The sequence below is a fragment of the Lipotes vexillifer genome, unplaced genomic scaffold, assembly GCF_000442215.2.
Source record: "Lipotes vexillifer unplaced genomic scaffold, Lipotes_vexillifer_v1.1 scaffold426, whole genome shotgun sequence".
Taxonomy (NCBI): Eukaryota; Metazoa; Chordata; class Mammalia; order Artiodactyla; family Lipotidae; genus Lipotes; species Lipotes vexillifer.
In genome coordinates, this window is record NW_006779491.1 from 1,887,735 (window position 1) to 1,901,661 (window position 13,927).

A 13,927-nucleotide genomic window follows, 5' to 3' on the forward strand; every position below is an offset into this window, starting at 1 on the left:
AAAGAGTCTGGAATCTAGGAAGTGTGGTAAAGTGTTTTAGGGGCTGTGATACATGTCCCCTTCTATTAGGCACTTGTAAGGTGCTTTAATGATGGATGGTCCTCATCCTACTATCTGATGGCCTTGCTCCTGTTGCTTGGGTCCCACCACGGACTCCTCAAAACCGGAAGGTCCTGGCCAGGGCAGGGAGGACCTGCGGCGACAGCTCACCCGTTTCCAACCTGCAAGACGCGGTACCCAAAATGCCTCCCGGCGTGTGGGATGGAGAAGTTTTGCACGTGTTGCACATCCAGGTTGTAGCTCCAGGCTGGGGCTGAGGGAGACCAGGACCAGATCAGCCACTTCCGACCAGGGACCCCCCACGACCACCCCAGAGAGGCGGGCGTTGATTGGCTGCAACCCACGTGCCCCCAGTGGGCGGCCTCACCCGCAGAGACCTCGCTTCCTTCTCCCCAGGCCACCCACACCCCGGGCAGGGCTGGCAGCCCATTTCCTGGACTCCAGGAAATGTGAAAGCAATTCCCTACTACCCAGAGCCCTGGCAGCTCCAGGGCCTGTGGAGGACACACAACTTCCCGATTGGCCCATCAGCAAAGAAGGAAGGATGAGAAGGCGGAGGCCCCTAAGAGAGGAGCAGTCCGAAGGCCCCCCCCCCACCAGAGGCGATGGGGATGCCCCAAGGCAGGGTGTATCTCCCCACACACACCCACTTCTCCCTTGGGCTTGGGGCCCTGTCGCCCTGAAAACTCAGATAATTAGCCTCAGGCTCCCTCCCTGTGAAAGTTCAGGATCCCCTGATCCTGTGAAGCTGCCTCCTCACTCTTGTACTGTTCCCTGCCTCCCCACCCCACCATGGACCAGTCTCCGCCATAACTATTCGATCTCAAATTGCCCCATCACATCCCCCACCTAAGCCCTAAACCGTCCTTTTTGGCCTTGCTTTCCTTCCAGGCCTCAGGCTCATTTCACAGCATCTTAAGATGTCAGAGATGCTGGCCCTGCCATTTGTTCAGATGAAGAGACTGAGGCCCAAAAAGGGGGAAGGGACTTGCCTAAGATGGCAAAGAGAGGTAGAACCATGGGTAGGACCAGACCCTAGACCAGCTGTCCATACCCATTAACCATCCCCCTTTTTGAAGGGCCCATGCCCCGTCTCTCACTGCTGCCACCTTTTCTGTCTTTTCCTTCAGACCTTGCCTACACTTTGGACTCTGACTTTCTTTCTTTCCCCCCTTCTCCCTCCAGAATTCCTGGGCCCCACGTTACCTATGGCCAATCCCACACTTAAAACAGCTGCTCATCTACTCTGGTTCCACAAAGCCCTGCAGTTTCCCTGGTCACAGACACATGTCCCCTCCCCTCCCCACCTCTCTTGCCTACCAAAGAGAAAAGGCCCAGACAGCAGCAGCCTCATCACCATGATGCAGGAATTCATCTTTCAAGGGGCTGGAGGGACCCAACCTAGGTGCAGTCTCAGAGGGCTCTTGGGATTTACTGGCAATCTAGATAGGGTGAAAGAGGGAAATGATAATGCCCCGGGGCCTCTTGCAGTGGAACTTTCTCACAGAGACACTAGGCTGGTGACACTGCACTGGGGGAGAGAGGGCTGTGCCGGGAGGGGTTGTGAAACCGCATGGGTTCAGAGAGGAAGTGTAAGCAGGTTAAAGACACTTCCTGTGCCTGCTTGCATTTTCTTGTCATCTAGGGGCAGGCAGCACAGTAGTGCTGCCTGGGAGCTGCTGTGTCTCAGTCCTTCACCAGCACACAAACTTAAGATTCGTTAAAGCTCAGTGGAGGATTGGTCAGATGAACTGTGGTACAACCGTAATGGAATGCTATGTAGCCACAAAAAAGAAGGAGGATTGAAAAAAACTAAGATGTGGCGGGGGGGAAGAATGATATAGCTTTCTCTTGATGTTGAAAGATGCCCATGATATACTCACCATCGAAGAAAAAAAACAAGTTACAGAACAGTATATTTAATAATTCATTTTGAGTCTAAAACACAAACAAAAAATAATAGTTTCCACAGAATGGGAGATATATGATTCGCAACTCATCTGATACGGGACTTGTATCCAGAATATATAAAGAACTCTTGTGGGACTTCCCTGGTGGTCCAGTGGTTAAGACTCTGCACTTCCCCTATAGGGGTCACGGGTTCCATCCCTGGTCAGGGAACTAAGATCCCACATGCTGTGCAGCACTGCCAAAGAAGGAAAAAAACAACGACAAAACAAAACAGAATATATAAAGAACTCTTGTAACTCAATGGTAAAAAGACAGCCCAGTTTTCAAGTGGGCAAAGCATTTGAATAGACATTTCTCCAAAGACAGTATATAAAATGGCCACTCAGTACACGAAAATGTTCAACATTATTAGTCATTAGAGAATCAAACCCAAAAGATACCACTTCACACCCACGAGGATGGCTAGAATAAAAAAGAAAGAAACTAAGGATTCGTGAGAATGTGGAGAAATGGGAACTCTTGTGCTTTGCCAGTGGGAATTTAAGCTGGTGCAGCTACTGTGGAAAACAGTTTGACAGTTCCTCAAAAAAGTTAAACATAGTTTCCATGTGACCTAGCGATTCCTAGGTCTAGACCCAAAAGAATTGAAAATATGTTCACAAAAAAACTTATACATGAGTGCTCATAACAGAATTATTCATATTAGCCAAAGACTGGAAACAATGCAAATGTCTACCAACTGATGAATGGATAAACAAAATGTGGTCTTTTCATACAGTGGAATATTATTCAGTCATTAAAAAAAGAATGGAGTATTGGTACATTCTACAGTGTTTGTCCATGTAGAATGTTTGTACATTCTACAAACATTCTACAATGTTTGTCCATGGACAAACCTTGAAAACCATGCTAAGTGAAACAAGTCAGGCACAAAAGGTCAGATACTGTATGATTGCATTTACATGAAATGTCCAGAATAGGCAAATCTATAGAGACAGAAAATAGATGAGTGGTTGTCAGGACGGCGGGGGAGTGGAGAATGTGGAGTGACTGCTCTTGGGTATAGAGATTTTTTTTGGAGTGATGAAATGTTCTGGAATTAGATAGTGGTGATGGTTGCACAATTTTCTTTATATATTTTTTTAAAACACTAAACAATATGTGATTTATATCTGGAAAAAAAGAAAGATAAATGGAAGTTGAAATTATGGGTGTGTTTGTAAAAAATAAATCTGAAAGGACACACAACCAAACTCTAAACAGTGATTACCTCTGCAGAATACGGATTACACATTTCTGCATTATCTGGAAGAGGGTGTATAGCTTGGGTAATTAAAAAAAATAAAACTATTAAAAACACAACAGAATAGAGGAAGTGTATTTGTTTATGGGAAAGCAATACTGATACACTTCATATTCTCTCTGTTGTGAGGAAATCCTGCTCAACCTGCAAGGCCACTTCCAGTGTCACTGCCCTGGAGAAGGCTTTTGCAGTCAGATTACCCATAATCTACTGCCAGGCATTTACAACTTGACAAGCTGGCTCTTGATAATTAGATGATATTAAACAGTCTTTTTCAAATTCAGTTAAAATCAGATAAGTCAGACTGATTTCTTTGATTCTCTGTACAGCAGTTTCAATTTACAGCTAACCAAATTCTTTTGTTTTGTTCTGAAATTACAAAAAGAATATACATTTTAAAATTCAAACATCACAGAAGTGTAAAGTAAAAGGATAAAAACTCTAGAATAGCCATGGTTACCAGTTTGGAGCCATACGTTCTTCATGACAAAAAATTATTAGTTCTGGTAGTTAACCATACAGGTTTGATCTGTTTGGAAAAACTATAATTCTCCTCTCACCACGGAACATCTAATCCAGAATTAATAGTCAAATTAGCCATCTCCAGTGTGAAGGTTTTCCTTTACACCAGCTTCAAATTTTAGATGCTTGAGTTAGGGCTTAAGTTTATAGAAACCTTAAGTGTATCAGTAGCAACGAATAGAACACCTGGGATGAAAGGTTCAGGAAACAATCTCAGAGTCTCCATTGCTTGGATTATATTAGTTTATGTGTATGTATCAGCAGGTGGGTATACTCATTTGTGTATTTATCATGTTTTGGTTTTCAGTTTAAAAAAACAAAAGAATTATACATATATAATATTTATATATATATATATATATTTTTTTTCCCCACTTCTTTTCAAGGTTTATAAGGCTGAGGAACTATAAAGTACAAGTAAGCCCCAAAGATTCTAGGAAGTCAGGGGCCCAATGCAGGAGAGAGCAGGTGATTCTCCTGAAGAGCTGGGCTGCAAAGAGCTCAGGCTGAGACCACATGGGGAAGGCCTGAGGGGCAGGATGCACCTTACACACACACACACACACACACACACACACACACACACACACACTTCTTCCCTAGTCATGTTCGCCAGCTGCCTTCATCATAACTGAGACTGTCAGTTCTCTGAGGACCCAGATCCTCTGAACTGTCTCTCCATTCCGTCCCTTCTGTTAGAACCTCCATCAGTTTTCACCTGAACAATGTATTGCCACTGCAGCTCTTCCTTCCCTCAGTCCCCTCCCCCTAGAGAAGGTTCTACCTCCCAGGTACTCCCACAGTAGCCTTGAGAAACCTGAGCATGTCTCTCTCACGCTTCAAAACCCCTGATGATTCCCCATTTGCACACAAATGATCGAGTCTGAGCTCCTTGGTATGGCTTTCAGGGGCCTTGTTGCCTCTCTGTGCCCCATGGTCTAAACTACCGAATGTCTCCTCAGTGGGCAAACAGACCGAGCATCTAGAGAAAAGTTTATGAAACACAAAGTGTTGGCCATACTCCCACCCTTTTCTGAGGAAAGCAGCTTCAATAGGTGGTTTCCGTATGATGTCATATTGACTGCACCAGATGAACAGTGTGGAACGGATTCTGTTGGCGTGGTGATGGCTGAATGGACCTGAGGTGATGCCTGGGGCAAAGATGGCAATGGATAGACTGGACCCAACACATGCAGCTCTCTCCAGGATGGCTTAGTTGTTCCACTTATGAATTGTTCCACACAGGGTCATGAAAATGGACTCAAACATATCACGTCACAGAGGAGTGACAAATGAGATCTCAGATTGGGAAGTTCCAGGTTACACAGAATCCATGCAACTAAGACTGAGCCAGTGGGCTGGATGCCTCAAGTCTGTGTGTCCTCTGTGGGGTAAAATGATCTTAATGATGTCTTATTTTTCCGTAGGTTCATCTGAAAACGATGAGAGAGAATTTTCTCTTGCTCCACTCAAGAGAGCAAACAGGACTTTGTATCATGCTCTTTTGTATCTCCATCACTGCTCCTTCCATGGTCCAAGCCATCACTATCTTGGGCCCAGATTTTTTTTTTTTGCATCAGATTATTTTATATTTTTTGATAAATATATCAATGCAAATAATACTGTAATCCATATTCCCTTCTCCTCATGCCCTAGAAGCAATAATTACAATTGTTTGAGGGTAATGATGCTTTTATATTTTAATATGTATAAGTATCACAATATATATATCTATATATGTGTGATATTTATGACTTTTAATCGACATAAAATGATTTCAAAACTGTATAAAATGTTCTGCACTTTGGTAACTCACTATTATGTCTATGAGATCAATCAAAGTGAATATACATAATTCTGGTTTATTAATTTTGATAGCTGTATAATATTCCATTGTTTGGATATGCTCATATGCAGTCTTCCTTTTCTGATAGATGTTGAGTTGCAATGTTTCAGTAAAAATCCTAGTATACGTCTTTTTGCATATTTTTATAAATTCCCTTATGGTATACCCCCCAAGGATAAATTTTAAGTCATAAGGCATACACATCTTCAAAGACAATATATAATAATACCTGATAATAAATTGTCTTTCAGAGTAGTTATGGCAATTCTACCAATTCTCCTTTTCTTTATTTGTCTCACTTTTTTTCCCTTGATGTTGTTGTTGACTGAAAAAACACTGGACACCATAAAAGCAGTGAGCTTCAGTTTTTGGTTTTTAAAATATTTATTTATTTATTTATTTTGGCTGTGTTGGGTCTTCGTTTCTGTGCGTGGACTTTCTCTAGTTGTGGCGAGCGGGGGCCACTCTTCATCGTGGTGCGCAGGTCTCTCACTGTCGCGGCCTCTCTTGTTGCAGAGCACAGGCTCCAGACGTGCAGGCTCAGTAGTTGTGGCACACGGGCCTAGTTGCTCCGCGGCATGTGGGATCTTCCCAGACCAGGGCTCATGTCCCCTGCACTGGAAGGCAGATTCTCAACCACTGTGCCACCAGGGAAACCCGAGTTTCAGGTTTATTGGGGGAACTTATTGAGAACTATAGCCCAGGAGACAGCCTCTCAGATTGCTCTGAAGAGGTAGGGGAGGACCCAGTATATATGTGATTTTTTTGGCTGGGAAAGACATGTAGTCAAGCATACATCTTGGTAAAAGATTACTAATCTAATCATAAACCCCAGATATCTCAAGTTAATGATCTTAGTATTTTCTATGTCTGGGAAGATGCAAGAATCTGGGGTCATTGACATTCTCCCTTAGATATGCATCTTAATTATCTATATCCAAAACACAGAAAGCTCCATCTTACTTTTCTCCTTCCAGAATTCCCTTCCAGCTGCACTGTCGGTGGGCAACTGCAGTGGGTTGCAACTTAATCCTTATAGAACTGGAATGGTGGGGGGCAACATTCTTTGTTTACCTTGTAATGTCCAGTTTTGTCTATTAAGCCATATATGTAAATATATATATATATATATATCTTATTAACTTAATTTCCCTTCTCTGATAGACCTATTGGCAGGGCAGGAATAAAGATGCAGGTGTAGAGAATGGACTTGAGGACAAGGGGGGGAAGGGGAGGCTGGGACATAGTGAGAGAGTGGCATGGACATACATACACTACCAAATGTAAAATAGATAGCTAGTGGGAAGCAGCCGCAAAGCACAGAGAGATCAGCTCGATGCATTGTGACCACCTAGAGGGGTGGGATAGGGAGGATGGGAGGGAGGTTCAAGAGGGAGAGGATATGGGGATATATGTACACGTATAACTGATTCACTTTGTTGTGCAGCAGAAACTAACACAACATTGTAAATCAATTATACTCCAATAAAGATGTATAAAAAAATTTCCCTTCTTTTACAAAGTTATAACAGATGATAAAGTAGGAGCTTTAGATCACTGGCTTATTATAAAAAGCTATAGTTCAGGAACAGTCAGATGGAAAAATGGCACAGGGCAGGGTGTGAGGAGAGAGTTTCCCTGCCCTCTCCAGGCACCTCCACATGCTCACCAACCCAGAAGCTCCTTGTGCCCAGATTTTGTGGCAGTTTCCTAACTAATGGGTCCTGCTTCCAACCTTGCCTCTGCTACAGTCAGAGGAGTCCTTTAAAAATATGTCTGATCATGTCACTTTCTTGCTCAAAACCTTCCAGTGGTTGCTCATGTCACTCAAAATACCAGCCAAAGTTCTCACCATGTCCCACAAAGGCTTAACTCATCAGACATCTCATCATCTGTTTGAGCTCGTCCCTCTCCAGCTTACTCCTTTCCAGCCTCACTCTGTCCCGGCCCTTTGATCACCCATCGCTCCTTTGCCTCAGGGCATTTGTTCTCCTGCAGGCTCCTTCCCTCATCTGAGGTCTTTGTTCCTTAGCACTGATAAATTGCTTCTACTATCTAATTTCCTTATTCATCCAGTTTATTGTCCATCTTCCCTACTGGAATGTAAACTCCACGTGGACTGTTGTTGTTCACTGCTGTACACCCAGTACCTAGAACAGTGCTTGGAACAGAGTGGATAAATACTGAATCAGTAAATGTTTACTGAATGAATGCTCGGGGCTGCCCTTGTCCCTAAGGATAGTTAAGAGGCTTTTGCTTTCCAAGGTCTAGGCTCTCAGAAGCAAAAAGCTGTATCATTTAAAACGGAGAGGTTGAAGGAGTTGAAAGAAGAGGGCTGGGGGCTTCCCTGATGGCGCAGTGGTTAAGAATCTGCCTGCCGATGCAGGGGACACGGCTTCGTGCCCCGGTCCGGGAAGATCCCACATGCCGCGGAGCAGCTGGGCCCGTGAGCCATGGCCGCTGAGCCTGCGCGACCGGAGCCTGTGCTCCGTCCGCAGCGGGAGGGGCCACAACAGTGAGAGACCTGTGTACCGCAAACAACAACAACAACAGCAAACAAAAACAAACAAACAAACAAAAAAGAGGGCTGAGTTCCCAGAGCCAGGAATTTATTTAATGACTCTATAAAATGACATAATACACTGGGGGCAGGTAAGCAATCTGTTGGCTCCTTCCAGACTGTGAACTGGACAATAGAAGGAGGATTGGCCAGTTATAAGAGAGGAGAGGGCAGTTCAGACATTCATAGAAATATGTGTCATGAGAGATATAAATATGAGCTCCGTGAATGAGGAACAGCGATAACTTGGAGGGCGGCGTCCATTCCTAATGGCCTCTCTAGCCCCAGTCCACATGGACTCTCATGCTGAAACTTTTCTGTCCTGTGGCTCTTGGATGAATAAAATATTGACTAGGCAAGGGTGTGGCAGCAGGAAGCTTCTGGGCGCTCAGGGACCAGCGGGCCTCTGGCTGATGTAGTTGGCATCAGGAAACACAGGCTGGGGCCTCCCAGCCTCCCACATGAATCCACCAGGCCCAACTGCCTCGAAACCCAAGACAAATCAGGGTAAAGTTCTCTTTTCAGATTCACACAGAAGATCCGCTGGTAAAAATGCTGCTGGCTGCCATCAGCTGCTGTCTCTTGGCCCAGGCTCTTCACCCACCACTTCCTCTTGGGTGTATCAACACAAGCTGCTTTGGTCAGGATGGTTCTGACACAAGTATCTGGGTCACCACAAGCCCCTTTGCCCTTCTTCCCACCCGCCGGGAGGTTAGAAGGAGAAACTCCCCAGAGGAGGAGTTGGAGCCTCAGGGGAGAGGAGGTCACTAAGGCCACCACCCTATTCCAAGGCCCTTATGATCTCATGGCTAGGTGGACCGTGCATTCTAAGGTTCTAGAAACTCTACCTGGGTTTTCCCTTTACCTGGAGGGAGGGTTGAGCTGAACACACCACAGGTAGGGATCTTTTAAGGATGGCACCCCTTGGGCATTCACCTGTAGTCCATGGGGCCCCCCGTTGTCCCTGATTGACCTCACTTTGAGGGCTCCATTTCCAGCATCTGGGTGAGGGGTTCATTTTTGTGGCCAACAGAGCATACAGTTCAGGGCCAGCAATCTGGGAATCAGTTCTGGGCCGTATTGTCTGGCTATGTTGTGCCAGTGAATCTCTTCACCTCTCTGGGCCTTGGTTCCTTCTTCTGTACATCGCCCAGACTTCCATGGGACTCACTAATCTGTGAGCTCAGATAGGATCGTATTCATCTTCATACCCCCATGTTGTTGCTTTATGACCCCCACCTGCTAGTACAAGATCTCCAGCTTCCTGCAAATCTTCTGTGCTATTTCAGAAAGTCTCACATACCATTCCCTGGCGTGTTAGCTGCTCCAGACTTCTGCTATAGCCTAGATAATAGCCACTGTGTATAAGAAGGATCTCTACTCCCCTCTGACAGCTAAGACTTCATTCCTGGGTCAAGCTCATTGTCACTATGAGTCTCCCCACCTTCAGGAAGCTCCTCTGCTCCCTCTTGAAAAGGTCTTCTATAGGGTCACCTCGGAAGTTTTCCAGGCATGCCCAGTCATTCTTGAACTTCCAAAGTGGCCACAACCCAAGTTTGGCCTGCTTTATGTACAATGAAGATATCAGGAACACCTGCCTGATAAAATTTTTTCCAACAAGGAAAAATTTGTTAAAACAAGGAAAATGACTCCCTGCCATCGCTATACCTCAGTGAGAAAAAAGAAAACATTTCCCATCTTCTCACTGGGTAGCTTGAGTCCATCTAGAAAATAGGTCAAGAGAATTCCCTGGTGGTACAGTGGTTAGGACTCCACGCCTTCACTCCTGGGGTCCAGGTTTGATCTCTGGTCGGGGAACTAAGATTCCACAAGCCGTGCCACATGGCCAAAAAAAAAGAAAAATGGAAAACAGAACCTGGAAGACTGGTTATTGTAGGATGTGTTTGCACTGTCTGAAGTGTTTGGGGGAATATCTAAATCATTAGGAAGGCCTCCTCCCAGGTCTCACGACCAATCAGACTCTCCTCAACCCTTTCTGCCGCCCCTTGTCCAGCTGAATATTCCTGAAGCTCTTTCAGGAACTATGGGCAACTCCCTTCAAGGCCTCGGATGACTCCCTATGAATTTGGAGGGTCTCGGCCAAATCTCACATTGCGGTAAGTAATAGGAGCCCATTTGAACTGGCTAAAATTAAAAGAATAAATTTGTTTGAAGAATATCACAAAACCCTTAGGGGAACCCCAAAACAACTGGGTCTTCTGGGTGGCTAGAGAGGGCACCCCATCTTCCCCCATTCTTCCCTTCCTCTCTGCAGGCCACCATTCTCCACATCTTCAACAAAGCTCAAAAAAGTTTGCCCTTTATTGGCCACCTCATCCCAACTTTATATATACTTAATCGAAAAGACCATGGAGGCTAAGATCTCTGAATTTCCACACTCTGAGGAGGGAGAATCTGGTTGACCTATAGCTAGAGTCAAATGTCAACCCCACAGTAACCAGCTGAGGCCAAAGGAGCAGAGTCACATCCTAAATACTAACCAGCATCTGGCCACCTTGTCCTCAATCTCTGGGTGGGGAAATAGTCCTCAAGCAGAGGTTGTGGGGCCAGGGCGAGGCAGAAACGCTGAAAGTTCTTTGTTTCTTGGGGTAAATTTCAGTCTTACAACATAACTTGGCTCAAACTTTCTTTAGCCTCATGTCCCACTTTTTCTTCCTCAATCTCTCATCAGCCTATCCCACTTGCCTAAAATGTGCCTTCCCCATCACCACGTGTCAAAATCTGCCTAAGATCTTCTCCAAGGCTTTAAAATAAATAAATAAATAAATTTGGGCTTCCCTGGTGGCGCAGTGGTTGAGAGTCCACCTGCCGATGCAGGGGACACGGGTTCGTGCCCCGGTCGGGGAAGATCCCACATGCTGCGGAGCGGCTGGGCCCGTGAGCCTTTCTCTAAGGCTTCATGCCAACTTCTCCATGCCATCCTTTATGATAGTTTCCACTAGAAGTGTAGTAAAAACAATTTCAGATATGAAAGATCTCCTGAATTCTCCTGAATTCAACCCTTCCTCGCCTCACACAAGTCCCTTACGTATTACCTCCCACTAAATCTTCAACCAGGCCCCGCTCACACACCTCCAGAGCTGGGATGCTCATGACTTCTCAAAGAGATCCATTGTGTCTCCGGCGTCTCTGCCTGTAGGAAAACGCTTTCTTGTATTACATGCCAATTTGCCTTCCTGTGACTTCCATGCTTTAGACTTGGTTTTGCCCTGTGGAAATGCCTAGGACTAATCTTTTCACCTTCCCACCAGGAAACCCCTCAGCAATTTGGATATGGCTCATGTCAACCCTTAGTCTTCTCTCTTCCAGGCTGAACATCCTCAGTTATGTCTAATATTCCCCATAAAACAGTCTCAAGTCCTCTGACCATCCCAGGAGGAACACGTTTCAACTACCCTCCTAAAATCTGGTGCCTCAAAATAAATACAACAGGGATATTCAAGGAAATCTTTAATTTTTTTTTTAAAAAAGGAAGAAAATAAATTAAATCTCCAACATAATAAGAATTTGGTTATATCAATTAAACAAATCGATTTTATACAATACTATTCAGCCTTTATCAAAATACGGTAGATTTACATATACTAGCATAGAAAAATTGTCATGGTAGAAAAAAAGCAAGTTACAGAGCAGTGTGTGTTACATCTTATTTGTCTGCTAGGCAGGAAGTCTGTCTTTCTCAGCTTCTCTCTCTCCCATCTCTCTGCCTCTTAAACATTTCATTTTTTCGTGTATATATAAAACAAATTGGGGGGAGGATAATGACTGAACTCTGCATAGTTATTTCTAAATTCTAGAGATGTCTTGAGTTATTTCTAGAATATAGAGGATAAGGTTTGGGGGATCTTTCATGCTATGATTGTTATGTCTGTAATTTTTTAACAGAGAACAACAACAACACTACTAAAGTATTTGCAATGCTTTGGTGAGCTCCGAATATCAGGGTGTTGATCTATTTCCTCCTTCACATTCTTTTCATTTATTCATTCAACCAGTGCTCTCTAAGGCCTTCTCTGTGCCAGACCTGGTGCTGGGCCTCGGGCTCCTAGAGACTAGTGAAGTGTGATTCCACCTGTGAGAAGCTCACAGATGTCAGAGAAAACCTAGCATGATAAATGCTAGAACAGAGGAAATCACAGAGCTGAGGGATCACAGTGGGAGGACTTCCTGGAGTCTTGAACATAATAGTGTTTGTTGGCCATAAAGGGCTTTTGGGTGATTGAGAGCAGCCTTGCAAAGGCCTGGAGGCCGGGAGAGCTGTGCTGTCGTCCGTCCAATCCCTCCACCTTCTTCCCTCTAGTCCAAGCCACCACCACCCCTCACCATCCTCTGCAGCATTCTTTCCCCCCAGTCTGTTTTCAACCTAGCAGCCAGAGTGATCTCTCAAAAACACAAAGACAACCATGTCATCCCCCTGCTCAAAACTAATCTTGTGGCTTCCTCTTTCTATTAGGAGAAAAAGTCCAAAAATCCTCCACATGACCCATCAGATCTTGCACTCAAGCCATCAGGAAATCTGTTGGTTTCAAAAAATACCCTGACTCTGACTGCCTCTTACCATCTTCACTGTAGCCACTGGTGCAAACCACCATTGTCTCTCTCCTGGGTTTTTGCAGGAGCCTTCTCACTGTCCCTCTGATTCCACCTCCCGAGCCCATCTGCCCTTACCTTAGGCAGAGTCATCGTGTCAGTCCTCCAGTCTAAACCCTCCAATGGCTCCTATCTCACCCAGAGCCAAAGCTAAAGGCCTTATAGTGGCCCACAGGCCCTGCATATCAGGCCTTTCATTGCCCCTCTGACATCACCTCTTCCTGCCTTTCTCTTGCCCAGCCACTGGCCTCCTTACTCTTTCGCCATCGCATCAGGCTTGCTGTGTCTTGGGGCCTTTGTTCTGGGTGTTTCTCTGTTTGGAATGCTGTTCCCCCGGATGATCACATGACTCCCTCCCTCCTCATATTCAAAGCCGCTCTGGTGATCTCTATCTCTGTCTCAGAATCTTCCATTTCCCGAGTTCTGCCCTCACCCCAAGTATCTTTCTCTCTCTGAGTCTTATGGCAAGAGTTCACTCACTAGGGTTTCTCACATTTGCCCCAGACACAAAGATGAAACTTCCTGGCATTTGGGATGGTGGAAGGTGGTTAACAGTGTGAGAGCTGTGGCCATGAGTGTCATTTCTCAAGTCTTCTGAGGCAGAGACTGTTGCTAAAAATCCCATGAGGTAAGTGCAGGAGAGGTGGGAGTTGGGAACTAGGGCTGAACCTGGCCTGGGTCAGGTCCAAGGCAGGGACCACCATCTGGGTGTCAGGCCAGAGCGGTGGGGGCTCAGGCTGATGGGAAAAGTTTTACTCCATTTAAAGTTATTTTATGGACTTCCTTGGTGGTGCAGTGGCTAAGACTCGGTGCTTCCAATGCAGGGGGCCCAGGTTTGGACCTTTGGGGTTTGGACCTTTGGGGTTTGACTGCAGACTAAAAACCATAACAAAGTTAGATTATGTCAATCCTACAATGACCTGTGAAACACTGTGTCCTGTGCTACCTCCTCCCTACACTGTGCCACATCTATCTGACTTCATTTCCTCTAACACTCCCTACTCACTATGCAGCAGTCACCCTGACCTCCTTGCTGTTCCTAGACCACCCCAGGCACACTCCTTCCTGCCCCAGGACCTTTGAACTTGCCAGTCTCTCTGCCTGAAACACTCTT

The 13,927-nt window shown here is 45.4% G+C and overlaps 1 protein-coding gene across 2 annotated transcripts in view; it reads right to left on the reverse strand.

The window, feature by feature from the left end:
- ITGAL (integrin subunit alpha L) overlaps positions 1–1,462 on the reverse strand; it is a 45,505-nt gene extending 44,043 nt beyond the window's left edge. For both annotated transcript variants that reach the window (XM_007452729.1, XM_007452728.1), the window contains exons 1-2: positions 1,381–1,462; positions 211–313 (exon numbers count right to left, since the gene is read on the reverse strand). In XM_007452729.1, the coding sequence (XP_007452791.1) occupies positions 211–313; positions 1,381–1,435 (158 nt within the window). In that variant the 5' untranslated portion in view covers positions 1,436–1,462. The remainder of the gene's footprint in view (positions 1–210; positions 314–1,380) is intronic.
- Positions 1,463–13,927: the final 12,465 nt, after the last annotated feature.